This window comes from Trichosurus vulpecula, chromosome 2 (genome assembly GCF_011100635.1).
Source record: "Trichosurus vulpecula isolate mTriVul1 chromosome 2, mTriVul1.pri, whole genome shotgun sequence".
NCBI classification, from domain to species: Eukaryota; Metazoa; Chordata; class Mammalia; order Diprotodontia; family Phalangeridae; genus Trichosurus; species Trichosurus vulpecula.
Window position 1 is genome coordinate 60241222 of NC_050574.1, and position 26713 is coordinate 60267934.

At 45.5% G+C, this 26713-nt stretch overlaps 2 protein-coding genes across 6 annotated transcripts; both read right to left on the reverse strand.

Moving 5' to 3' along the window:
* Window positions 1-851: 851 nt before the first annotated feature.
* LOC118838652 (aurora kinase A and ninein interacting protein) lies at window positions 852-13346 on the reverse strand. The gene is made up of 3 exons (XM_036745999.1): window positions 13142-13346; window positions 4874-5015; window positions 852-3025 (listed from the first exon to the last, which is right to left on the reverse strand). The coding sequence occupies exons 1-3, from the start codon at window positions 13226-13228 to the stop codon at window positions 2184-2186; spliced, it is 1071 nt and encodes a 356-aa protein (XP_036601894.1). The 5' UTR covers window positions 13229-13346; the 3' UTR covers window positions 852-2183.
* A 695-nt stretch (window positions 13347-14041) lies between these two features.
* On the reverse strand, window positions 14042-25817 carry PAQR7 (progestin and adipoQ receptor family member 7). Of its 5 annotated transcripts, none has more exons than XM_036747627.1 (3): window positions 25742-25817; window positions 20233-20343; window positions 14042-16847 (listed from the first exon to the last, which is right to left on the reverse strand). In XM_036747627.1, the coding sequence occupies exon 3, from the start codon at window positions 16823-16825 to the stop codon at window positions 15770-15772; it is 1056 nt and encodes a 351-aa protein (XP_036603522.1). In that variant the 5' UTR covers window positions 16826-16847; window positions 20233-20343; window positions 25742-25817; the 3' UTR covers window positions 14042-15769. The 5 variants fall into 5 exon arrangements, with proteins under 5 accessions (XP_036603522.1, XP_036603520.1, XP_036603521.1 ...); XM_036747625.1 differs by lacking the exon at window positions 25742-25817 and adding an exon at window positions 25343-25511; XM_036747626.1 differs by lacking the exon at window positions 25742-25817 and adding an exon at window positions 21921-21961.
* Window positions 25818-26713: the final 896 nt, after the last annotated feature.

A 26713-nucleotide genomic window follows, 5' to 3' on the forward strand; every position in this document is an offset into this window, starting at 1 on the left:
ACCTAAGTAATGGCTGAAATTGAATGGTGTATCTGACTTAAGTGCAGTCCCACAGGCAGCTTGTGATGCAGTGGATAGAGTGCTAGGCCTGGAGTCAGGAAGACCTGAATTCAAATCCATCCTCAGTCGATAGAGAAACAAGCACCCTCTAGGCACTGAGTTAAGCTCCTCAGATACCATAACCCTGGGCAGGTCACTTCTGTTTTGTGCAGTTGTGAGCATTAAATGAGATATTTGTAATAAGCAAATATGTGCCTGGCACATAGTAGGTCTTAGATAAATTTTTATTCCCTTCGACAGGCGAGCAAGCACTAAACTAGTCCACTTTTGGCAAGGGAAATTTACAAGCAGCCAGTATTATAGAGCTCTGAATTGATGGTGTCTTAACGGGCAAATCTACCTCTCTGGACCTCAAGTTCCTCCAAAATGTGGGAGGAGCCAGAGAAAGGCCACAAAACTGCATTGCTTAGATGGACTGCAATCTGCATTGGTGAAGGGAACACTCAAAGAATTATCAAAATAAGATGGCCTTCCAATTCAAACGATGTTACTTTTACCTATACTTAACCTTATGTCCATTCTTTAAGAAGTATGTACATAATGACCTTTTTAGATAGCGCAATCACATCACCAAAGGTTGAAAAAGCCTGCCAACCTCCACCATTAGAATTCAGGTGCCACCTTACCACCACCCTGCACTGATTTCTAACTCTACTACAAAGACCCTACTAGAGCTTGTAATATCTAAAGAAACAATAGAATGGTAGAGCCAAGAAAGGTGGGGGAGGAGGAGCATTTAGAATCACAGAATGTCAGACTGTGCTGATAAGAGCCCCAGAGACCATCTAGTTCAATACACTCATTTAAAAAAAAACTTTTTATTACAGATTTAACATTGAACGAACAATAGGGAATTAAACAGCAAACCAAAACATAACTCTACATTTTTAAAAAAGAAACTTTCCAAAATAACTTGCTTTCACCTCACAATCTTTGTACTTAAAAAGTTTTGTTGTCTTTGTGCAAGCTACACATTTATAGAGCAGCAGAGCTGGAACAGAGAAAAGTTTACAATTCTATGACATACAAGTCTGAAATACACTGCTCTCCTAGAGAGACTGTGTACTTGAGACCTGAATCACATTCCTATTCCACAAATCTGGTATTACTAAGTAGTGGGACTAAGAGGTTCAGATTATAGTCTTGTCACAGTTACAAACAGTGTGACTACTGGAGGAATCACTTCATCTCTGTCTCCACCTCCTCGTGACAATGACACATGCCCTAATTTGCCTCACAAAGCTGTTGGGTATGTGGATATTTCTGAAACCCAGCACTTCCTCTATTCAAGCATTCTCCTTGGGGCTGCCATAGTCCCCAGCATTTCAAAATGCCTGAATCATTTTGGTTCAGAATATGGCCACTTTAGCTTATTATGTCTCCAATCTCAGAAATTGGTTTATTGAAAACAAATTACAAGGGAGAATCATGGACCACGCTTTCCACCTGAGTTTCAACTGATCCTCAAAGCCCTGAGCCAGTTCTCACCCCTTGATCTAGAGATCAAGGCTTCGGGTCTGTGGATGAGGGACCTACTAATAGAATTACAGCCTGCTGAAACCAAATTGTAACCAAGCCAGAAGATGGACACAAAGCACTTGAAAAGTCTGAGTCAAACCTTGCAGTTTTTCTGCAGAGTAAGAACAGCCTGCACTAAAGTGTTTTGCTTTGAATAACTGCCATGGTCACTCCACAGATCTCTTTGAAAGGAAATGGCATATAGGCAAAAACTGAAAAATAACACCAATGATAGGCCACACTCAGTTTTAATATTGGCTGGATTTAGAAGAGGATGTAGCCTATATTCAGATCAATATGGTAGTTTTCTTCCAAGAAGAGCTGAGAGATACATAATTCTTTCAGAAAGAGTGCCTGCCAACCTGACTCTTCCAATACTCCCTCAACAAGTGAAAGTGCCTGTTTTATTTACATTCACAAAAAAAGCTCATAATTTAAGATGAAGCTAAACAATGGACTGCCTCCATTCTCTCAAATCCAGAATTAGGCCCATATTGAGACCACTACCCACCCTCACCAAATGACTAAACAACTCAAGATTATCAGGGTGTTTTTCTATCAACTGGATACTTAAGGGTCTAATGCCCTGTCACCAAAACATAAATTCAAAAGCAGTGCTTGATGACTCTGTTACCTTGAGAGTCTTGGGTAAAGAGCATATCAGGCTGGGAATTTAAATGAGAGGTGCTCAGGACAGACTTGCTCTGGCACTGAACCTGAGAACTAAGGGACGTACACAAGGGCTTTCTTGGAAGGTTGGCTATATCTTGGAGAGCAGCTCGAGGAGGGTGAGCAATGACCCTCTGGCCCTGGGAATCTTTTGTGAACAACTGGCTTCTCAAGTCTAGGTCATACCTCTCACTATCCCAAGAAAAGGCCTGGCTGGAGCAGGGTCTTTTTTCCACTAATTCAGTATCCCTTCCCCACCAGGGCTCCCTGTTTTCTCCCTTCCCTGCTTTGCCTTCTTGGTGGCCTTGGGGAAGGACAAAGAACTGTTTGTTTTCTTTGGAAAATACTGTCCTTTCCAAATCTGCCCTGTCCACTAGGCACTTGGTCTCTTGCCCTTGTCTGTAATGTATTTTCCCACCCTCTCTTCCATGGGCTAGCACACCAAGGCCTTCAGAGTTCTGGGTGAAGTCGAAATCCACCTCAGTAGAGCCTACAGTGTCCAACTGGGGCAGAGGCAGTTTCTGGCCTTGGCTACTGAGCACAGCTGGTCTTGCCTCTCTGCAACAGTCAGGTACCTCTTTGGGAGATGGAGGGGGACAGATGAGCTCCTCAGGTTCGTTAGTGACTGAAGCAGCTGCAGTTTCAGGACACTGGGCACACTCATCCCCAGGGACCAACGGAGGAGGATCCAACCACATGACATCTCTTTTCTGTTCCTTCTTTCTCTGACTTGCTGTACCAGGTGAAGGCCTTCCCTGCCCACCATCATTTGCCTTTCCTGAAAGACAATATATCTGGAAATGTCTAGTGGTCTGACTGAAATGCAGCTACACATCCTAATCACTGTGGGAATATCTAGGCCACTGCATGGCCTCTGTGATGCTTGACATTTGAAAAAAATAAGCCACCATAGGAAATTCCCTATCATTTTACAGGAAGTCTTTGGATCCCTAAAGCCTGCTCAGGGTCAGCCTGCAAACAGCTAGATTTTTTCATGGGATACACATGTATTTCATGTTATATAACAGATGTTCCCAAAAAGCTGTAAATAAATCAAAATATTGTAATGTTTAAAATACCCATTAAACCAAATGAGATGGCAGCAAAAAACTAATTTTTTCTAAAAATAGAAACTGACATCTCCATTGTATTAAAAAAACTTTTTTCATTTCAATAAAAGATAAAACTTGCTGGAATATGTTTTTCCTTTACTAATCAGGACACATAGGAGAGTGGAAAGTAAGCTGGCCTAACAGCCAGAATACCCTGATTTGTCCAGGTGTAGTCATTACTAGCTGGGAGGCCTTGGTCAAGTCACATTACTTCTCTTGGGCTCCATCTTACCCCTGTAAAATGAAGGGGTTGGACTAGATAGATCTCTCTTCCAGCTCCAAACAGTCAGTGTTGTAAGGTTTTTTTCTAGCTCCAAAACTGTATAGATATAGTTGATATCTATTAAAATGTAAATGTTACTTTATTGTATCCTAAGATGAGCTTCAGGACAAAAATTTAGTACTCTGCTAAATAGTGAGAGTGACTACTTATTTACTTAGTGCTCTCAGGAAATGCCAAGCACACACACAACTGTGACATCAGGTCTTAAAGGTCACATTAACTCTCCTATTTGGGGCAGTGAACAGACTGAAGAAGAGCACTAGCTCCCCTTTGTCCTTAAAGGCTTCATAGAAAGAGATTCCAGATATAGCCCAACCAGGCATCGTAAGCATGCTAAGACAGCTGAACAATGATAAAAGGCAATGAACGATCTGCATTCAGGCTCCCCAGACAGACCAGGATGGGTCTGAGATTCTCCTACCTTTGGATGTTTAACTTTGGAAGGGCCTTTTTGGTTCCAGGAGTCACCGTGACAATATCAATAACATACCCAAAGGTTTTCGGGCTAGGAAAGTCACCACCACAAACTTTTCCAGCTACACTCACACTTCATCTTTTCTGGTGACATTACAGTTTATATCTGGTTACTACAATAATGATTTAATAGCTGAAAGTGATATTACATATCATCTAAGCTAAGCCCTACATTTTATAGAGGTGGAAACTGTGGTCCAGAGAGGAAATGTGATTGAGCAAAGTGACAGAGGACTGGAACTAAAACCCTGGTTTCCTGACTTCCTTTTTTTCACTGCACCATGCTGCCTCTTCGAAGGCATCCTGCCACATATCACAGACACCTTTATTTAGCTAATACCTATGGTTAGCGGTACTCAGACATTTTCTGCAGAATTGCTCATGGTCTACTTTAGTTCTGCACTAGTAACAATTACAATAGCAACAACAACACTTATTATTTTTACAATTCTTTGTGGTTACAAAGTACTTTATACACGTTGTTGTATTTGATTCCCATATAATGCAAAGCAAGGTAATGCAAATCAATACAAAAGGTAGTTAATATGAGATTACCCCCATTTCATAGATGGGGAAACTGAGGCTTAGAGCTCTTAAGTGGCTTACTTAAGGTCACACACCTAATAAAGGTATAGAGCCAGTTCTCAAACCCAGGTGTGTGCTCCTTCCATTAAAGAATAGTTACCTACACATTTCCATTCCTTGGATTCTAGAACTAAATAAAGTGAATTCCAAGTGCCCCCAGAGTGATCAATACCTGACTTTGAAGTGAAAAATGATGCAATGAGAGTCTGCCTGGTACCCACAGGTTGAGCTCTTCTTTGAGTAAAACCAACAATAGTTTCTCTCTCACCTCGAGCTGGAGGCAGCATTCTGGTGATGGGATTGGATAATCGAGTCTAAGGAGAAAAGCAGGGGTGGGGGGGGGGGGTGGGAAAGATCATCAGACCTAAAGAAGACATAAAACATCAGCTGGAAACGAGATGCTCTATAACCCTTTTGTTCTAGTCTAGTGAACTGGTCCCTCCTGATTTAACTGACTTTATTCTATTCTCTGGACAGTTTGCTTCAAGCACCACGTTGTACTTCTTATCTTCCTCACAGCTAGTTTTCTAGGTAATAGTTTATTCCAATATAGCCCAGCTCTGTTTTCATCCCCTAGAAAAATTCAGGCTGATTACAAAACCATAATTTTTTTAGGCATGATACTGTTAATACTATTAACTATGATCAGTGGGACCACCTATTTTGAGCTGTTTTTCCCAACAGGAGTGATGGGTCAATAGCTACTCCCTCTGACCTAATAATGCTTATCCTTAGCAATGTGAATTTGCAAGATGCTGGCTGGAGTTCTTCATGAAAATACTACTACTCGGAAAGGAAGCAAATACTTCTGGACCACAGCTCCTAGGTTCCAACACCTAACTAACTGCTTAGTCCCTCCACCTCCCAAGTTGGCATGATGTATTATTATATTAGAAATACTTTCCTAGAAGGATCTATGGGAAAGAAAAAAAAAACCCAGAAGGAAAGCCCAAAAGAAAAACATAAGCAGTACCGCTTTGAAAATTACAAGTTGAATTTATTATATACTTAAAAAGAAAAAAAAAGATACACATCAGAGTTTTGTGTAAAATCTTTTTCTGTTCTACTCTGTATATGAAATTCTCATTTTATTTGGTGTTAATAATTTTTAAAAAGGGGGGGGGGGAAGATCTAGGTTAAACACCCATTTCTACTACCTACTAGCTAAGTGATCATCTATAAGATCATATTTAAGAATACTTCTTTTCAAAAAATAAATTTGTATTTATATCTTTTGCTTTATATCAGTTACATTTCATCCCTTCCCCTTCCCTTTCTCAATGAGCTATCCATTAAAAAAGGGGGGGGAGGGGTACCAATTCAGCAAAACTAACTAGCATTTCCAAAAATGCTGGAAATTATACAAAGTATTCCACACCCAAAATCCCCCACCTCTACAAAGACAGGGATATGCTTTTTCATTTATCTTCTTTGGGGTCAAGCTTAGTCATAATAGTCAGGTCCAACTGTTTCATTGTTTTTATTTACATTGTTGTAGGCAGCTGGGTGCCTCAGTGATTAGAGCACTGGGCCTACAGTCAGAGACTTGAGTTCACATCCCTTCTCAGACACTGGACAAGTCACTTAAAGGCTGTTTGCCTCAATCTCCTCAACTGTAAAATGGGGATAATAACAATACATACCTCCCAGGATCATCATAAGGATCACATGAGATGTTTGTAAAGCTCCTAGTGCACAGCAGGTGCTATAGAAATGCTTATTTCCTTCCCTTCCCCCATCCCCTTATCCTCACTGAGCATACTGTTTTTCTGGTTCTGCTTACTTCATTTTGCATATAAAATTTTCCCAAGTTTCTCTCTATATTCATCAGATTCATCACTTCCTACAGAGCAAAAATATTCCCTTACCTTAAACACCACAACTTGCTTATCCATTCCCTCAAATGATGGACATATACTTTGTTTCTAGTTCTTTGCTATTATAAAAAAAATTACTGTTTTACAGATACATATAAGCATGTGTAATTGCGTGTACATGCACGTATGGGGCCTTTCTTTTATGACCTCCCAGGTTTATATGCTTAGCAGTGGGATCTCTGGGCTAAAGAACGTGGAAATGTTTGTCATTTCTTAGCATGATTCCAAGTTGTTTTCCAGAATGACTAGACCAACTCGTGACTTTACAAACAAAGCATTAGTGTTCCTTTCTTTCCATAACCCCTCCAATATTAACTCTTCCCATCTTTTGTCACCATTGCCAATTTGAGGGACGAGTTGTGATTTGCACTTATTATTAGTGTTGCAGTAATCTTACATATGGCTATTAATAGTCTGCAATTCTTTAAGACATTTTGTTTATATCTTTTTACCACTTGTCAACTGATGTCTGTTGTCTATCTATTGTGGAAAATATTATACTATTTTATATCATTTTCTAATTTCAACCAGACCCAGAGCCTGATTTAATGAGTAACTGGATGAAGATCCAGGACCTGGGCTTCTTTGTTTTCTCTAAAAGTTTGCTCAGGTAATAAATACCCTTACCTCTGTCAACAAGGCCAGATCATTAAGGACATTACCCTAACCCCAAGAGAGATTACCTTGCTTAATATTCTACAGGTATATACTATGTTATGGAATGTAATGAGACACAGAGACGCTGGGCTGTAGTTTCAACTGACTTTTGTCAACATCCTATACAACTCTATTCCATTAAGGAAAATCCTCTTCTTGTATCAGGGTTAAACATACATGGGGGTCATAAAAAATGAGGTCATACAGGCTTGCTAGCTCTGCTAAAATAACGTATATAAGTTTTCTCATTGCCTTGTTCAGACAGCCAGAGTTTATACTCTGACTCCTTGTACGTACAAGTAAGCTAGCTCCGCTATGCTTTAAGGGAAAATAATAAACATGGATTTTTCTATCACCTAGCTCTGTTGTTTCCTTCAACCAAATTTTCAGGTTTAACACTATCTTGGATATTAGACTCATCAGAGATAACTGATACAAAGATTTTTCTTCCAATCAACAGCTTCTCTTCTTAGTTGCATGAATTTTATTCATGCAAAAGCTTTTCAATTTCATGTAACTGAAATTACTGAGTTTATCTTTTGTGATCATCTCTTTCCTTTGTTTGGTTAAGATTCATCCCCTAGCCATAGCTGTGAAAGGTACCTGATCTGATTCTCTAATGTTTTATGGTATGACTTTTACTATCCAGGCAACATATCCATTGAAATTATTATGAAATATTAATTAATAAGCATCTATTAAGCATTTAAATATGGGCCAGGCACTATGATAAGAACTGGGAATACAAAGGCAAAATAGCCTGTCTTCAACGAGTTCGTATTCTAATGGGAGAGACAACATATAAATAACTAGGCACATACAGGATTCATACTGAGTACACAACAGGTAATCTTACAGGGAAAGGCCACCTGTAGAAGGTGGCATTTGAGCCGAGAATTGAAGGAAGGCAGGGATCTTAAGAAACACATGTGAGAAAGGAAAGCATTCCAAACATGAGAGAGAGACAGGGCAAAGGTTCAGAGATAGGAGATATGGAGGGGAACAGCAAATAAGCCAGTGTGGCTAGGTCACAGAATATGTAGGAGTAAACTATGGGAAGATTCAAAAGATGGAGCCCAGTTGTGAAGAGCTTTAAATTCCAAACAATCTAATTTCTGTCAAACTGCTTTCCAGTTTTCTCAGCAATTTTTGTCAAATAAGGAGTTCTTTCTTAAGTAATCTATGCTTGGGGGTTTGCGAAGGATATGTCTTTAATGTCGACAAAGAGCTCTGTCAGGTATTTGTCACTCAGGAGATGGTTCATGCCACTGACCCATTTTTTTGGCATGTTAGGAACACACAAGGACAAAAAAGTCTATTAAGTGGCAGAATCACTGGGAAAGTCATAGATCTGTTCCCTGAGAAACGGTATGTGACAATGAAGACATTTCAATTTTGACCTGATAGGTATTGTCCTTAGCATCACTTTGACTTTCACTAGCTAAGGTGATTTGAGAGGCTGTGCACGAAAAACTAAAAGTATCCCAAATCTCAAAGAGCAAACAAGGCAGGGACTGCAAATACTATTTTGAGGTCTTCAAGCAGACCTTAGGCTATAGAGTGATAATCATTTAATATCAATTTAGTAACTTCAGTGTTAACTAATCAACCAGAAGCAAAGTCTGGACCTAACAGCTTCTTTGTCCTCTTCTTATGTCAACAAGCTCAGATGGGGCTGACTTAAGAGCATCCTTTCCTCTGTTCATGGCCATTAAGGATGAGACCCTTAACCTGAAACACTTTTGAATAATGGGACTTTCTTATTTTAATATTTTATGGACATATACTATTTTATGGCATGTTAATGATAAATTAAACACAGAGATCCTGGGTTGTAATTTCAATTGACACTTTGTCAACTTTCTTATTTTATTATATTTACAATCTATCCAATTAAGAAATTCCTTTCTTATACTGTGATTAAACATATATGGAGATCATAAATTTTGACATGCTGAGTTGGGACTGTCCTGAAATGCTTTTAAGCCTTCTCATTCTTTTGTTCAGGCAGTCAGAACTTATGCTCTGGCTCCTTGTATGTACAAGTAAGCTAGCTTCATTAGCTTTAAGGGAATAAACATTATGAATTTACATATCACCTAGCTTGTTTGCCTCCTTTAACCAAACTTTCAGGTAGACAAGAGCATGCTTTTTCTAATGCTATCATCTATAGAACCATGGCCCAGCCAGTAATTCAGTGCAACTCCCTTGTGTTCTGTAGTTCTAACTGACTGGACTTAAATGAAGAGGTTGTTGTAAATGATGATTGTAGGGGAACCACAGGTTTCTAGGGGTGACCACCGCGGCCCCAAAATACCTACACGCCGGGTCCTGCCGAAAGAATTCGACTCAAGCCTTCTCAGCCAAGGAAAAAGAGAAAGTTTATTAGGGATTCACCACAACGGGCTGTCTTAAGAAATCCCACCCCCCCCACCCCCCCACCCCCGCTTTGTGACGCCTGTTTCCACAAGCCGGCCAGATTCAACCTACTGAATTAGATTGAATCTGAGCACCTTCATGGAGGCAAGATGGAGATTATATACACCAAGATTGTAGGAGGGATTGAGGGGTGGTCTGGGGTGACTAGAGGAGGGGTTTAGGGAGGGTCTTGAGGGGAAATCTAAGGAGGATAAGGTGAGGTCAGAGTCCAGGAACCAAGAGAATGGAATTAAGGGCAGGAAGTTCCAGAAGGAATATCAATAGTATCAAGGTTGGGAAGTAACTGAAGGCATGCATATCTATAGTAACAACAGAAGGCAAGGTTTAGGTAGAGATTTGGGCCTAATGATAATGTGAGGCTTATGGCCTCAGGGAAAGGCCAGATGTAGTTGGAAGATTCAAGGATAGTTCAAGGGGGCTCCCAGAGACTGTATTCCAGATTCAAGGGGGTTCCCAGAGACTGTGCCCTCATCATAACCACCAGAATTGCAACCAGCCAATTCCTAGCCATTTCCTCACCATGCTTTCTCTACTACAACCACCATCTCTAATCTGCCATGATGTCACCAGAACCTTGGACTCTGTCCCTTAGCTCTGAAAGGTGAGTTTGTGTCAGTACCCAAGCATCTACACCACTTCCTGTCCATTTCCTTACCATGCTTTCTATACCTACCATCCACACCTCCCCTCCACCAGAACCTTGGACTCAGAGCCAGGCTTCCATGGTTCTGACAGGTGAGCTTTTTGCCTTAACTGATCAAAACTCAGGTCTCCATTCCACATCCAGTCAAGCTCCTCAAAAGAGGATATTTTCTGGATATTTTCTCCTCCCCACTTTAATAGCAACCCAAAGAGTTGTCTTCCCCCGTTAAAATATAAGCTCCCTAAGTCAGTATTGCTTAATTGTATTAGTATCCCCAGTGCTTAGCCAGCATATAATGAGCATTTAATAAATATTTTACCTATCTATACATCTATCTAATCTGTGGCACTTGAATTGGGAATCTCCCTCCCAATTTATGTATTATGGGTTTATATAGGGCAGGAGTATGTAGTCAATTTCCTTATATGTAACAGTATGCTAAGTAAACATAACTTCAGAAAAAATTCAAGATATAAATTTGAGTCAGAAGACCTGAACTAAAATCCTAGCCCTTACACTTATTTGCTTACATTACACTTTCCATAAGATCATTGTAAAGTTCACTTCAACAAAAGAATTCTAAAAGTTGTTGTAAGCCTCAGTCTTCTCATTTGTAAAATGGTGATAATGTTTGCTACTACGGAACTACACCTTAGGATCATTATAAGGAAGCACTTTACAAACCTTAAAGTGATTATTAACTTCTTTAAAAACTTTGTTTTAAAAACTTTTTAAAGGAAGTTGGTCTAAATGTGGAAAGTATTAAGGGAAATTGGTGGAAGTAGAAGCAGAAGACAGGGTTCAAATTTCAGTTTCACTACTGTACTCCTCCCACAAAGCTATATGACTTCAATCAAATCAACTTAACTTGAATTCAGTTTTCTGCAAAAAAGGGAACAATAATACTAGAACAACCTGACTTCACCTAATAAGATAACACATGGAATACACTTATTAAAAAGTGTAACACTTAAGGATAGGCCTGGCTGGCCTAGCCCACCTGTCCTAGCTGCCCTGGGTCACCCAGTTTCCTGGACCCTGGAGTTACCTGGTCTGTCTCTCAGATGATTTCATCTCTTGCCACTCTGGGCTGAATTAGGCTGCCTTCTCCCTGAGCTGGGGGCGGTGGGGGTGGGGAATAGAAATCCTCTAATCCACCTTACTCATTTAATGTAATGTTATACCAGAAGCGAGTGAGACACGCCACAGAGTGTAAGTTTTGAATGGAGAAGTTTATTAGCCGGCGGTCATTCGGGGAAAATTCCCAAAGCAAATGACCACGTTTAAAGGGAGAGGGTAGTTTATATAGACAATACAGGATTCAGTGCTTAATTATCTCTTAAAGTTTACATATGTTACTTTGCAGACTCAGCAAGCCTGTGTTATTTCACTTTTTATGACCATGATACGTTAGAGGAACCTCCTGAATAGATTGTAAATACAACATATCAGATAGCTGACAAAGTGTCAATTGGAATTACAACCCAGGATCTCTGTGTCCAGTTTGCCATACATCCCACAACATGACTCATGAGATAAGAGCTAGGAACAGTCACATAATTCAAAAGAATATCTGGGGCTGAGGCTTTCATCCTTCAAGGCCATAGGCAGACTGAGGGATGCTCCAGCTGGCTTTGTTGAGACGAGAGATAGAGTTGTCTCTCAGCCCACTCAGTTAGTTAAAGGAAGATCGTTAGGCTTTCCTGGTAATTAGCTTACATTCCTTGGAAATGTCTTAGGGGCCCAAGACACTCGCCAAACGGCAGGACTGGGGTTTGCAGTTAGTGGCTGGGGGCAGGGTTTTTCTAGCAATAGCTGGCTACTCAGGTATCACAGTAAAATAAGTAATAACCATAAAGCACTGGACAAGTATACAATATTACTGTCAGATCCTCCCACAGAATCAAGAAATGGTATCCATTCTCTATTGTTTGTTTATATTCCCCTGATTTATTCTCTCCGGTCCCAGTTCTCTTCTCCCAAAAGTGCACAGCACCAACGGGAAAATACAAAGAATCAAGGACACGGACACACTGAAATCTGTTCTCACTGGGGGGGCGGGAGTTGGAAGACTTGCTCCCCACAACCACTTCCAGGTTCTCCCCCTTCCTCCATCACTCATACTCTCTCTTCTTGTGAGGTTCATGCTATTCCTATCCACTGCCCAATCAGAATCCTGGCAGCCGTTGTCTACAGACTGCCCAGGTCATGCCCCTTCCTTCCTCCAGGAGTCTGACACCCTGATCACAAGTTCTCCCTGCTCCCCAATACCTGCCCGCATATTTGGGGGGCTTCATCCGCAGTGATTCTCAAACTCCCTAACCGCTGGGCTCCTCAGCCTACTCCCCATTACTCTGCCCCGCCCCCCCAGCCACACACAGACAGTCCAACCCTTGGCGTGGCCAACACCCACAAACGCATCACCTCCCCCTCCGAGAACTCCCAGATGCCCCCTTCATCCCACCATGGGCTTTTCACTCCTCCCTCTTCCTCCTCCGCGCTGGGACCTCCAACCCCTTGGCCCCCCACTTCCCTCCCAGGCCGTCTCCCCTGCACTGGCCACTCTCCCTTCCCCCCACCTTGACTCTTTGACCAATTCAGACCTACACTGTTCTCCTCTCTCGAACCCCCAGCCCCCTTGTCACATAGTGTTATGTCCCTCCAGGTCTCAGCTTTGGGTCTTTTCCACCGTGAGTCACCCTGCCTCTCACCCCTGTCCCCCATGACGTGCATATCTCCCCTCACCCGGACACGCCCCGCCCCTCACCCCTGTCCTTCACGTCGGGGTTCTCCCCTCCCCCCCGCCCCCGGCCACGGAGCCCACCTGAACTTTCCGTTTCTTCAGCGCCGCCGCATCCAACCACACGCCGCAGGCCTCGGCCTCGGCCTCGGCAGGGCCTCTCCTCCTCATGATCGCCGAGGGCTGGCGGTCTCGGCAGGGCCAGGCCGGGCTGGGGCGTGAGCCACGTCTCCAGACCGACCTTCCCGCCGAGGCCGCGGCCGCACGCCAACAGCCGTTTGGATCTCGCGCCTGCGCGGTGGGCGGGGCTGCGCGCGGCACCCAATGAGAAAAGCGCGTGCTGGACGGCTCACGAAGACAGCCCCTCCTTCGGCGTCCTGGCCCCGCCCACCGCCTGAGCCCGCCCCCAGGCCGTCAGTCCCGCCCTCGTTACCTAGGGAACCTTCCCTCCCGCGTCCACTACGCCTGGGTTCAGCGCTCGATTCCTCTAAGCTCCGCTAACAGGCCCCCCCCACCCACAATGCTCCGGGCCCCTAAACTACTGACGGCCTTTCCCTCGCCAACTTGAGGCCCCGCCCATCAGTACTTCCATTGCCCCCAAGCCTCTTGGCCTGGTTTCCACCCGCTACGGATCGCCCTTCTTCCGGGACAAGGCCCGGCGGGCTTGTGGGCGAGGCTTGGCTAGGCCCCGCCCCTGTAGCAGGACCTCCACACCTCCAGTCGGCCCCGCCCCCGCAGCGTCCCAGATTTGGACGCTGAGCAGAGTTTAGGATTGTAGTGGGGTATAACCTCGTCCTTATCTCTTCGGGACTACCCCTCCCCCACCCCGCCCCCTCCACTAGCAGACCCCGGGCTTGGACCCCTGTCTCACATCCCAGCCTGGGTCGTGCGCTGAGCTATGAGGTCTGCAGCAGTGTTCAGCCTGACTCTAGGCTCAGACTGTGTCCTTCCCCAGACAAAGGCTCTGATAAGCCAGGCAACAGATTCAAATTCAGTTAATATTTATTAAGGTCCATTGCAGTCCAGGAGACCGACCCGGAAAAGCCCAAAGCCCTGCCCCATGCTGCCCAGACAGACCAGTATCTCAGGAAAGGGCTGACCTAGGCTTCCCTCCTTCCTCGAACCTCCTGGACTTCTCTGTGGGGCTGTGGCCAGAGGAGAGGAGGCAGGAAGTCGTGGTCAGGGAAGTCCTCTTAAGTCTGAGGGCCTGGACCTCTCCCCAGCCCACTCACACTCTCTCCCCACATAGCAGCAGTAGCAGTGGGTCTCCCCTGACCTCCAGGGAGAGCATTATGCCCCCTGTACTGCTCTCAGATCAATTCTCAGGGCCTCAGTGAACAGATCTGAGACCCTTCCTGGAAAAGGAAGCAGACAGCTGTGGCTTAGTGAAAGAGGATCAGAGAACCTGAGTTTTAACTAGTTATACCACTAAATTGCCATGTGACTTTGGGCAGGTATGTTCTCATCTCTGGGCCTCAGTTTCCTCATTAAATGAGGAAGGTAGATTAAAGGATTTCTATTCCCCACCCCCACTATCCCCAGCTCAGGGAGAAGTCAGCCTAATTCAGTCCAGAGTGGCAAGAGATGAGATCATCTGAGAGACAGACCAGGTAACTCCAGGGTCCAGGAAACTAGGTGACCCAGGGCAGCTAGGAGAGGTGGGCTAGACCAGCCAGACCTATCCTTAAGTTGTCAGCTAGGTTTTGGCCTGGAGCCAAAAGACAGAAAACACCTTTGGATCAAAAGGATAGGCTCTGAGAGGAGTAGGGAAGGAGATTACAAAAAGTTCCATTCCCCCATGCCCTAGCAGAAAACAAAGGCTTTGAGCTGGTGAGGGCTGGGAATAGAGTGTCCATAGGGAGGCAGACAGTATTGATGTTATGTAGCCCTCCAACTCAACTTCTGGTTCCTCTGCTCACTTCAAACTACCCCCTGGGGCACCTTCTGTGGCTAAAAAGTGCCCACAAGCTTTGCTGGGAGAGAAGGAAGGTTTGGTATCCTGTCCCTAGGAGTATAAGGCCTCAATCCCAAGAATCTCCTAAAATCTCTTTCCCCATTTCTCTCTACCACTGAGGGTTGCTGAGCTTTGAGACCACCCTAGAACCTCCTTTCCCCACTCTCAAATCCACCTGTGGCTCCCCATCATCTTCATCTCAGAGCCCTGGGTTTTGCCTCTGACGCAAACTGACACGCAGATGCATGCCCCCTTTGCCCAAGGGACAGGGGCCATATGCCATAGCTATCTCACTCAAAGTAACTTCAGAGAAAGGAGGAGGGGACAACTAAGACCATACCCACTAGTGATCAAGTTAAGCACATTCACCTCTCCTACAATCTATTTCTTCCAACTCCATGGAAAGAGGAATGGGTGAGGAATGCATATAGGACAGGGTAGAAAGAGTGAGGAGTCTGCCAGAATTAGCAAGGCTGGAGACAAAGAAATGTGCTAGCATCTTAAAGCTCCATACCCCATCCTCCTATCAGAGCCCAGATCAACTGTCCTCCCCCACCCCTTAGGAACTGGGAAAAGAAGGGTATGGTGGGGGGCGGGGTGCATGGGGAAAAGGGGCACTTGGATTCACCAGTGGCCAAACACAAACAACTTTACTGGGGCTTCTACGATAGTCTGATTGCTTTCCTCGCTTCGCTCCTGAGCTGGGTGCTGGGCCCAGGCCCTTCCACCCTCTCCACCCAGCACCTCCTCACTGCCCTTCAGTCCTCTTTGCAATTGAGCTCCTGCTTCACACGGTGGCTGAGGAAGAGGGCAGTGAGGACGCTACAGACCACAGTGAGGAGGAAGAGAGCAGTGAAGTTGTGGGGGGCACGGCGGTGGAGCCCTTCATAGATAGAACGCCGGGCTTCATAGTCCAGGGCCACGGCTTCAAGCTGGGCCAGCGTGCACAGCACCAGGAAGACATGGAACAGCTGGTGGCCTTGCCCAAAGATGTGGCACTTGCCAGGGAACCACCTCTCAGGGGAGCAGGCTGAGAAGAAGGCAGCCGCCAGAAGAAAGAAGGCCACCTGGCACTTGTGGTAGAGTACGGCAGGGTCCTCCTGGCCCAGGGCCTGGGCCACATAGATGCGGTGCACCACGGGGCTGATGTCCAAGGCGTAAGCCAATCCTGAGGGCATCTCCTGGCAAACTCGGCCCAGCAGCCCCGGCAACTGGCGGTACTTGGTATAGCAGGAACCAGCACAAGACAGCCAGGCAAGGAAGGCAGCAGCAGGCAGGAAGATGGCCGCCACGCGAGCATGCCATGCGGGCTCAATGGCGTAGTAGAAATGGGCCAGGGCACTGCCAAACTGGTACACAGCCACGCCCACGTAGTCCAAGAAGAAGAAGCTGTAATGCCAGAACTCAGACTTGGCCTGAAGGAGATGGGCCAGGGCACTGAACAGCAGGTAGGTGATAGAGGCAAGGACAATGAGGAAGAGGGGCTGGGCATGAGGGTCACCCACAAAGTCCACGGTGCCCGCAAAGTATGCCAGGCGCAGGAGCAGCACCAGGGCAGCTACCAGGTGGGTCCAGACGTTGACAGCCTCATTGTGCTTTTGGAAAAGGCTCAGGAAGTAGAAACGCCATGTGCGATGCAGGGGCCGGTAGCCTGAGTAGATATATGGCTTCCAGAAGAGGCGAGGCACCTCAGCCCGACCCACGGTGCTGTCTGGCAGGGGGGACGCCAGCTCCCCCAGGAGCTTGGGCATCTGTCCCAGCTGCCGGACACTGGGGAAGAAGCGACTGAGCTTCTGGGCTATGGCTGTGGCCATGGTGGGGGCTGAGGGCAGAGAGCTGTGGGAAATGAACAAAGAACAATCAGGAAAATAGCCTCTGTGTCTATGCCACTTCAAAGTTTACAAAGCACAATAGCCTGGGGAGTGGTTAGGGTGAGCATTATACCAAAGAGAACAGTCCATTTCTTCTATGGGCACTGCCTCCTTAATACCTTAGGTCAGGTCAACCTGACCACTTTATTGAAAGAGCTTTCTTGAAGACCAAGGACCTCATCTCCAAATCCTATGGCCTCTTCAATCAAACAGCCAATAAGCATTGCTAAATGCCCACTACTGGCCAGGTCCACTATGTGCCTGGTGCTCACTATGCCTGGTGCTGGTGATAGACAAAAAGAAGCTTACATCCTATCAGGCAAAGAGCTCGCTCAAAGACCAAAGATCTCACAAGTGCCAAATCCAACAAGCTTCTTTAATCAAATGGCCAATAAACATTTTAATAAGGGCCTACTAAGTGCCAGGCACTGTGCTTGGCACTGGGTATATACAAAGACAAAAAGGAAATAGCTCCTGCCCTTGAGGAGATTACATTCTATCTGAAAAACAGTATAAGCCCTTATCAGTAAACAGTTAATTCAAAAAGCATATTAAGCACCTATGTGCAGAGGCACCCATACTACATTCTAGGGACACAGAAACAAAAATGAAATAGTCCCTGCCCTCAAAAAGCTTATACAGCCCTGCCCCTGCAACTGCATCAGCTCCATCATTTCTATCAGAGGTGCTGTCTCTCTAGATTAGGCCATTTTATATCAAAGAAACTATTCTTAGCTGTTCTTACGGATCCTCATTCTTTTTTTTGTATTCAGCCATCAGGGAGGGGCCTCCTACCAACTAATTTCATATAAATATTATAATTTGTTACCTACTCTCTAACTGAGACTCATTAAACTCACCACTTTCTCTTCCCAATTTCATTCCCTTTCAATGGAACATCCTGCCTCCTCTTCTCCACCAATCAGAAAAATCATAGATTACTACAAGGCAGCCCCTCAGGACAACAGTGTTGGAACTGTAAGAGACCTCAGATCACGGGATGTCAGAGATGGAATAACCCTTAGAACTTCAGAGTTCAGAGAGACCTTAGAAAAGAGAATATCATATTTGGAATAGATCTTGGAGCACACAGTGTCTGAGCAGAAAGGAATCTTTGAACAAGGGAAGTCAGAGCTGGGAAGGCCCTTAGACCACAGGATATCACAGCTGGGAGGGCCCTTAGAACACAGGATATCAGAGCTGGGAGGGCTCTTAGAACACAGCATGTCAGAGCTAGAACAGCCCTTAAAACAGAGAAGGTCAGAGCTGGGAGAGCCCTTAGAACAGAGAATCTCAGAGCTGGGAGGGGCCTTAGAATACAGGATGTCAGAGTTGGGATAGCCCTTAGAAGAAAGTCAGAGCTGGGAGGGCCCTTAGAACAGAGAATCTCAGAGCTGGGAGGGCCCTCAGGACCTTAGGACACAGAGTGTTAGAAAAGAGACTGCCAGGACTGGAAGGGATCTTTGCAACCATCTAGCCCAACCCCTTCATTTAAAAAAAAAAAAAAAGTAAATCCTCCAGAGCTGATCAGCAGGAAAAATTCATAGGAGCACACTTTTAAGCTATCTCAAATATCATCTGTTCTAGCCCAATCCTTTTGTTTTACTGAAGAAGAAGCTGAGGCCCACAGAAGCTAATCCTAGAGAAGACAGTAGAGCCAAAGACAAGAAAACAGACCCCAGAATCATGATGGTGGTGATGATAAAACCACAACTCACATTTCTAAAGCCCTGCCAGGTGAACAAAGCCTTTTCCTCACCACAACTCTGTGATGCATGAGTAGTGTAACAATGACCTCTATTTCACAAATAAAGGAAACTGAGAAACAGGTTAAGGTTACCAGCCAGGGTCACTCAGATGGCAGGGGTCACAGCTGGAATCCAAACCTAACACTCCCCTGACTCCACACCCTTTCTCTTTGGTTTCAACATCCTGCCTCTCCACCCACTTTCTACCCTCTGAGGCTGACAAGTCCCTCCCTCTAGAAAACTTGTCTTCTTTATCCCAAGCCCTGAGGGGCCTAGTTTGCTCTCATTACTTTGGATAACTTTTAGCTGTTGCTTTATAAACACTAAGCCATCTCTGGAGCATCTGTTCTGTCCCCAGGCGAGAGGACCAAGCTCTCTGAGAGCCAGGACTTTTGCTCATTCCTCTGTCAACCCCCACAGTGGGCTCAGCCCCAGGAAAGGACTCTGTCCTCAACCACAGTCTTAGTTCCTATCGTCGACACAACATGACTATATGTTAGTACATGTTTTTTGAAATGATTTTTTATCTTCTTATACCATCTGCTCTGAGTTCTTCATCCTAACTCTGCTACTTACTAAACTTGAACCTTGGGCAGTTACTTCCTCCCTCAGGGCCTCAGTTTTCTTTGTAAAATCAGGTGGTTAGGCTAGATTCTAGCTCCCAAGCCTATGAATTTATCTCATAAGCTCCAGAAACAACCCTCTAACACATACACACACACAATTTCCCAGCAGCCCTCTACCCCTCCTGTTCTTCCTTCCAAAGCGTACCCACTTCCTTAGGTTCCCATCTCCCTGGGCCTCCAGTAAACATCTCAGGATCTGCTCCCTCCCCCTCCTCTCCCAGGAAAAAAACCCAAGAGGAAGAGGGAGAGGATATTCAGGAAGAAGAGGCCCTGGTGTTGGAAGCACTGGGGCTCCATTTCATAGTGGGTATCCTTCCAACCAGGATCTGTTTTTCAAAATCATGTCCCATCTCTAGATGCTGGTGAAATGAACACTGACTTGGTAGAAAGGTCATAAGGGATGGATACCTGGCATGGAGTGTAGGGAGCAGTAGGGGAAGCATCTGGATGCCTCCCTGGAACCTGCTCCAACAAGTCTGACCCCTGAGTCCTGGCTTCCCTTGCCCATCTGGGCCATGCAATTAATATATTAAATATACCAGCCCACCCTTTGATCCTGATAAAACTTTCAAAGCATGTTAAGGTCACCTGGGGGTAAGGGGAGGATTCTCTCAAACCCAGGGCAGATGATCTCTGCCAAGGGAACGGGCAACTTCCCAGGATGCTCCACTGCTACAAGACAGATGAGATTGCTACAGGTAGGGTTTCCAGGGATCAGAGATGTCCTGTGTGATGTCACTAAAGGGTGGGGCTGAGGACAGCCCTACTACCTGCCCACCACTATTCATCTTTAGGTAAAGGAGGGATCAGCCCAGAGGTTCCTATCCCCACTCTACTAGTCTTTGGGAGTTCCCCTAAAAAAGTTCCACCCCTTTTCTCCTCACATCAGAAAGAGGTCAGAGGAGGCAGATGCCATCCATAGTCATTGTCTTAATGTACAGATGGAGAAACTGAGGTCAAAGAAGTAGTGACTTACCCCAAATCACCCAGCAGTCAAAAGCAAAGACAGTCCCAGGTCTCAGGCCTCCAGGCTCTCAGTCCAGAACTCTTTTCACAGGGTATTAGGAAATTAGAAGCGTACTCCAATCTACTCATGCAAATAGGAATAAATTTTGTAACGAAAGGAGAACTTAGGTCATCCTATCCAAACCCACTCATTTTTTACATTTTCTTAAATTATCAAGCATTTTTTTCTCTGTCTCCCAACCCCCACTGGAGAAAAAAAAGAAAACCCTTGTAATAAGTACAATCAAGGAAAACAAATTCCCATATTTTCCATATCCAAACGTGTTTGTCTCATTCTGCATCATGGATTCATCCCTTCTGTCTGGAGGTGGATGGCAGGCTTCATCCTCGGGCTTCTGGAATCACTTGATAATTGTGTTGATAACCCCCTCATTTGATACAGAGAAATGCTCAGCCCCGATATGAAGTTGGGCCCCGAGCCTATAACCAGAGCATCCTTTTTCCTGTACCCTACAGCCTTCCAAATGGGCAGCATCAAATATCAGTATCAAAACCCTAGAGAGGGTTGTGTTGGAGCTATTTTAAGGGATTCAGTTCTCCCTAAGGACTTAAGTAACTGGTAAGCCCTAGAGCACCAACTGATCCCCTAGGGTCTTGTGGCCTCTAAGAATACCGAGAACTCTGATTCCTGGAGAGCTTCACCTTGGTCCAATGGCAAGCCTTCGGGATATGGGGGAGGGTGAAAGTGGAAGTTTGTCTGAGATATTGCCAAGGTTTGGACTTCCTAAAGACACTGTCAAGTGCATCTCTCAGTCGGTAAATAATTGTTCTGTTCACTGTCTAGAGCTCATTAGGTCCATTCAAAAAGTCCTCTGAGAGTCCCACGGCCTTGAAAACTAGCAGAGGCCTGGGTGTAGGCCCAAGGCAGAAGCCAGCTCACAAACAAGGGCCCAGATGATGGTCCACCACAGAGGGGGAGGTATGGTAATCAAAAATAATGGATGCTCCAGATAACCTTTCCCATACTGGCATGGCTAGTGTGATGTTGTGGGGAGTGGGGGAATCAGTTTACCCTTCCAGTTGGGCAGAGACATATGTAAAGACCATTCTGCACTGCCTAAATCCATTTTGACCAATACGCAGCAAGGCAGTAGGGAATATTGTTATGGTATCACATCTTTTGGTTGTGCTCCTCTTAGGAACTGAGGATTCTATTTCTGGAAAGATGAATCATGGAACCATTGACTTAGATGCTAAAAGGGATCTTAGAAGTCAGCTTGTCCTGTGCCTTTTGTTTTAAGGATGAAGAAACTGAGACCCAGAGAGGGGAAGTGGTTTTGTCCAAAATAACGAAGGTGGAAAGTGGCAGAGACAGAATTTGAACCCAAGTCCTCATGGAACTCGAACCCTTGTCACACTCCTATATCAACTCTTTGAGGGCAGAAACTTTGGTTTTTGTTTTTTGCTTTTAATCTTTGTATTCCCAGTGCTTGGCAGGTAGTAGATACTCAATAAATACTTGTCAATAGATTAATTCTACACACATAGGTAAGAAAATGACAAAACCAGGGTTCAAAACCAGGTCCTTTGCCTCCAAATCCAATACTTACGCCACTACTTATATGGTGATGGTGAGCTTGGTGTAGCAAAGAGGGCACAGGGACTTGGGAATCAGGAAGACTTGGGTTCAAAACCTACCTCAGACACTTGCTAGCTCTGTTACCACGGGGAAATCACTTAACAGCTCCGCATCTCAGTTTCATCATCTGTAAAATGAAGGGCAGGTAAGTGGTGCTGTGGATTGAGTGCCAGGCCTGGAGTCAGGACGACACGAGTTCAAATCTGGCCTCAGACACTGGCTATATGACCCTGGGCAAGTCACTTAATCCTGTTTGCCTCAGTTTCTTCATCTGCAAAATGAGCTGGAGAAGGAGACCGAAAACCACTCCAGTACCTTTGCCAAGAAAACTCCACATGGGGTCGCAACGAGTCAGGTACAACTGAACAACAAAATCAAGGGGGTTTTCTTCAAAGGCCTCTTAAGTTCTCTCCAAGCTGTAAATCTAGACTCTTGGATGCCATTCCTATTCACTTGGCCAAATGGGGAAACACCTTTGAATTTATGATTTAGGGACAGTGCTAAGGTCACTGCTCAGCCCACGTTATTAAATTGTTAAGCACTGGGTTACCTGACTGTGACCCTGTCCAAGGCACCTTACAGTTCAACCCAGGCAGACACAGACAGACTGTGCTTGACCTATTGAGTTAATCATTTCTCTTCTTCTCTCCCTGAAAAACACCTTTGTTGCTTTTTTGAGGTCTTCAACATTCTATTCTGTGTACTCTTATAAAAGGCTTATCTTACCTTTAAAGCAAAGTTTAACAAAATCATTAGTATGCTCTGATAATGCTGTGGCTGTCTGCGGAAAGGCTCCAATATTGGCATTTATGGGGGTACACGGAGCACATATGCATGAAGGCAGCATGGGATGGCCAGAACTTTGACCCAGGCACCAACATGGGGAGGGAGTTCTTGCTTTTCCTTCCCAGCCCAGCCCCCTGTCATCCCCACAGTCCAACAGTCATTATGTCTCTCACCCAGAAGTGGAACTTGCTGTCCCAAAATGCATCTCCCAGCCTGGGGACCCCACCCCTAATGATGAACTCAGTCCTAGCCCTCCACAATCCCAATCCTTTTCTGCCTTCCCTTTCTGGTGTGTTCTCTGGAACCCCCCTCTATCATTAACAAACTTCCCTTTAGGCCCCACCCTTTGCATTCCTTCTATCTCCTGGTACTTGCTGAAATCTAGCTTTCTACAGAAAACAACCCATCTCTTGGCACCCTCTCCAATGCTGGCTGCTCTCATACCCCCTGATATCCAGCGCCAGCAGGGCAAGTTGACATACTCCTTGTTCCCCAATGTTACTTTCAAACCTTCCCTCTACCACCCATCACTTTCCAGATTCTACTGGACCTCCAGGTGTCCCTTCTTCCTGATGGATTCCATACCTGGCTCACAAGTCTTGTTCTCCATCTCAACCCCCACTCTACTCTTATCTCTGTCTGTAGTCTACTGGAGGTAGGTACAAGGGCCCCTAGTATAAGTCCATGAAGCACTGGCAAAGGTACAGGGGCCCCTGTTGGAGGTATGTAAGGAATCTAGTGAGAAGTAAGCCCTTGAGGGGGCAGGGTGTAAACATGGCTTCTGCACATGGGAATACAAGAAGGTGGGGTCTGTGAAAGGGGGTGTCTAGGGCCCCAGCAAGGGTCTATAGTAGTTAATGACTAGGATGCATTTCTTGGGAGCTAGAAAAGAGGAACTACTTATCCAGCCAATTCTCAATTATCTGCATTATAATTAGACACTCTGTGGATTCTAAATGGCAAAGAGAATTTAATGCCTGGCTAGCTTTCTCCTGCCACCTAACATCTGGCTCACCTCTGTGCTGAACCTTACAAAGTCTGTTATGCTTTTATAAGAGTAAATCCCACAATGCATTCTGAAACCAAATAATGATTTTTTAAAATTTCCTGCTGTTATGAATGCATATAAATTGAATAATTACTTCTCTAATAATTTCAGATAGTTGAATAATTCCTCAATTCCTAATTACAGCATGCTCCAGGAAGAGGATTACTCATATTTTAAAGATAAAGAAGCTCAGACAGAGAGAGGCTGACAGAGCTGCTCAGTATCACCACAGTGCATGAGGGACAAAAACAGAAATAGGTCTTTTTCTCTAGGGAGCTCGTGACCAACCTGTAAGAGCTCCCCGAAATTCAGTCTCCTATAGGGACACAAGACATACACAAAAGGGCCAAAGAAGAGACAACAGATGAAGGAAAAAGAGGTCTTGAGAGAAGCCGCATCCTCAGCCAAGGTATCATGAAGTTGGCATTAGTCCCAGGGAAGAAAGGATGCTCTGTCCCATCTCCTCTCTGAGGCAGGACACAGTGTTCTGAGCCAAGCCACAAAGGGCCCAAGGAAACATGGAGGCTTTAGTGAATTGAAACATGTCCTACACCAGGAACCTTGAGACTATCATTTCGTTACATCTCTACTAGTCACAATCACTCCCCAGTCATTTCTCACATCCCCATCCCCACCCCCCACACTCCTCACCCCAACCAGGAGTTTTTTCATCTTGTTCTAGGAAAAAAGATCCCAGAGTCTTCCTGGACTCCCTAGGATGTATAGCTCAGAAATATCTGAGCAGCTTCTCCTGGGAGATTTCTCCACACTTCCCTGGATCCCTGGGGGTTGGCATGAGGCCCACCTAGGCCTTCTGAGTGTGGCACCTACAACAGGGTCTTTTACATAGACAGGTTTATTAGACTGTCAATTGGATTAACTGGCTGTGTGATTTCATCTTTCTGGCCCTCCATTTTCTCAACCATCAAATAAGAAGGTTGGACAAGTTGGTCTTTTGAGTCCTCTTTCTTTGCTAAACCTGTGTCCTATCCTCCTTGTACTAAGGGTCCTCACAGCTCTGACATAAATGTCTCTGAATTTATGAATATTAAGGGATCCATATATATCTAGGCCTTTTTCTCCATATTTCCTGAAAGACTCCTTTCTGAAGATCGGATCTCCGGTGTTTAGGGTTTGGCTATTCCTAGGGGTAGCTAAGAGGTGGTGTCCAATCCCTTTTTTCACCCCACCCCCACCTCACCACCCCTCCGCTGCGCCCCACCCCCAGCTTTGCAAAAGTATCAGCAAAGCTCAAATCCCTTAAAAACCCCTGACCCTGTTTGTTTTTTTGCTCATCCTCCAGCTGTGTGCTCTGTGAAGCTAAAGAGACCTTGGTAGAGAGGATCTCCAAGTGCATGGGCCGAGAATAAGTTGTCACGGCTCTCTCTGTTCCTACCTCCTATCTATTAAAACTCATTCTCATAGCCTCGGCTTTCTCCGCAAATTGTTTCCTTTGGTCTTCGTTCACGGCCTCCCCAGATGTGCGCCACGCGCCTCCTTCCTTGACCCTTCAGGGCTACCGGCCCTGAGCACACTCAACTCCAGCTGCGCTCCGCTTCGTCTGCTCACCACAGGCTTCCCTGCTCCCCCCTTTTTACTTCCCTTTCCTTTCCCTCCCTTCCCTCTTTTCCTGGCCTCCTCACATACCTGCCGCCCGAGCCCCTCCGGGCTGTGGCTAGGATAGGTTGCAGCCGCCGCTTTCGCAGACCGGCGGTCACAGCCCCAACCCCAACCCCAGGCTTCCGTCTCCAGAGAACCCAGGAAAGAGAAGAGGGAAGGAGAAACAGTCAGCGGCGAGCTAGGAGCTACTCCGCCCCGGCTCCGGCCCGCCCCCCCGACACCCTCCCCCCCGGGAGCCGCCCAGACAGCTTGCCCTCGCCCCTCCTCTGTCCCTCCCCGTTGGGATCTGCGGCCTCTCTGGGCAATCCTCACCCCAGCGAGAGACCTCGGTAACGCGAATCTTCGATCGCCTGGGGCTGAGAATAAGTGCCTCGGCTCTCTGTATCCCTCCCTCCTCCGCCTCTCCCCAGGTCCCTAGTACAGAACCTTGAACACAGCAGGAGATGGGGAATGAATGAATGAAAGCACCGTCAGGCAACCGGCTCTCCAAACTCTGTATCCCTTCTGGGCGCCTCCTGCGTTATTGTTATATAAACGGCAACTAGCCAGATCCCTCCTCCTCGATGCTTTTCCTCCCTCTGCCCTCCCTCCGTGTTCCGGTCCTATCTGTCTCCAAAAAGGTTCCAGCTCTGTACCCTCTAAGTAGCTGCCAATACTGGTTATTCTGCACATAAGTAATAGAATCTTGGAGTTGGAAAGAACTTTGGAGGGTATCATCACTCACTCTCCTCTCCCTAGTGCTCATCTCTTCATCACACCCGCGCCTCCCTCCCACCCCCATCCAAAAGTGCTCACTCAAAATTTTGCTGTCTAAACTGGAGGGGACCTGATCGAAAGGACTCTAGAGCATAGAATGTCAGAGCTCAGATCTTTAAAAAAGAAGCGGTCCTACAGGTTATAACTAGAATGTTCAGAAAGTGGAAGGCGATTGTCCCACTGTCCTATACCTGGTCACACCACATCTGAAAGGCTGAGTACAATTCTGGATGTACATTACAGAAAACGTCCAGAGGGGGGCGATCACAGTAGTGGTGAGGGAACTGGACTTGAAGGAACTGGGGATATTTAGCTTGGAGAAAAGAAGTCTTGAAGAAGGAAAATGAAAATATAGAACTGAAGAAATTGTTGAATTTAGAGCTGAAAAATGAAGGTGTCTTCTGAATAGGAACATTTTAAATGTACATTTAAAAAATACCTAAGAGTATCTCTACAAAATCACACCATGTACCTAGGCACAAAGAAACTTTACATAATGTAAAAAAAAATTTTTTTAAAGCAGAAATACTAAATACATCCTGTACAGACCATTATGCAGAAAAAAAAACAATTGCTACAGAGAACACAAAGATACAGACTTAAATGAAGACTTGATGACATCCAGAATAATGAATGTATACA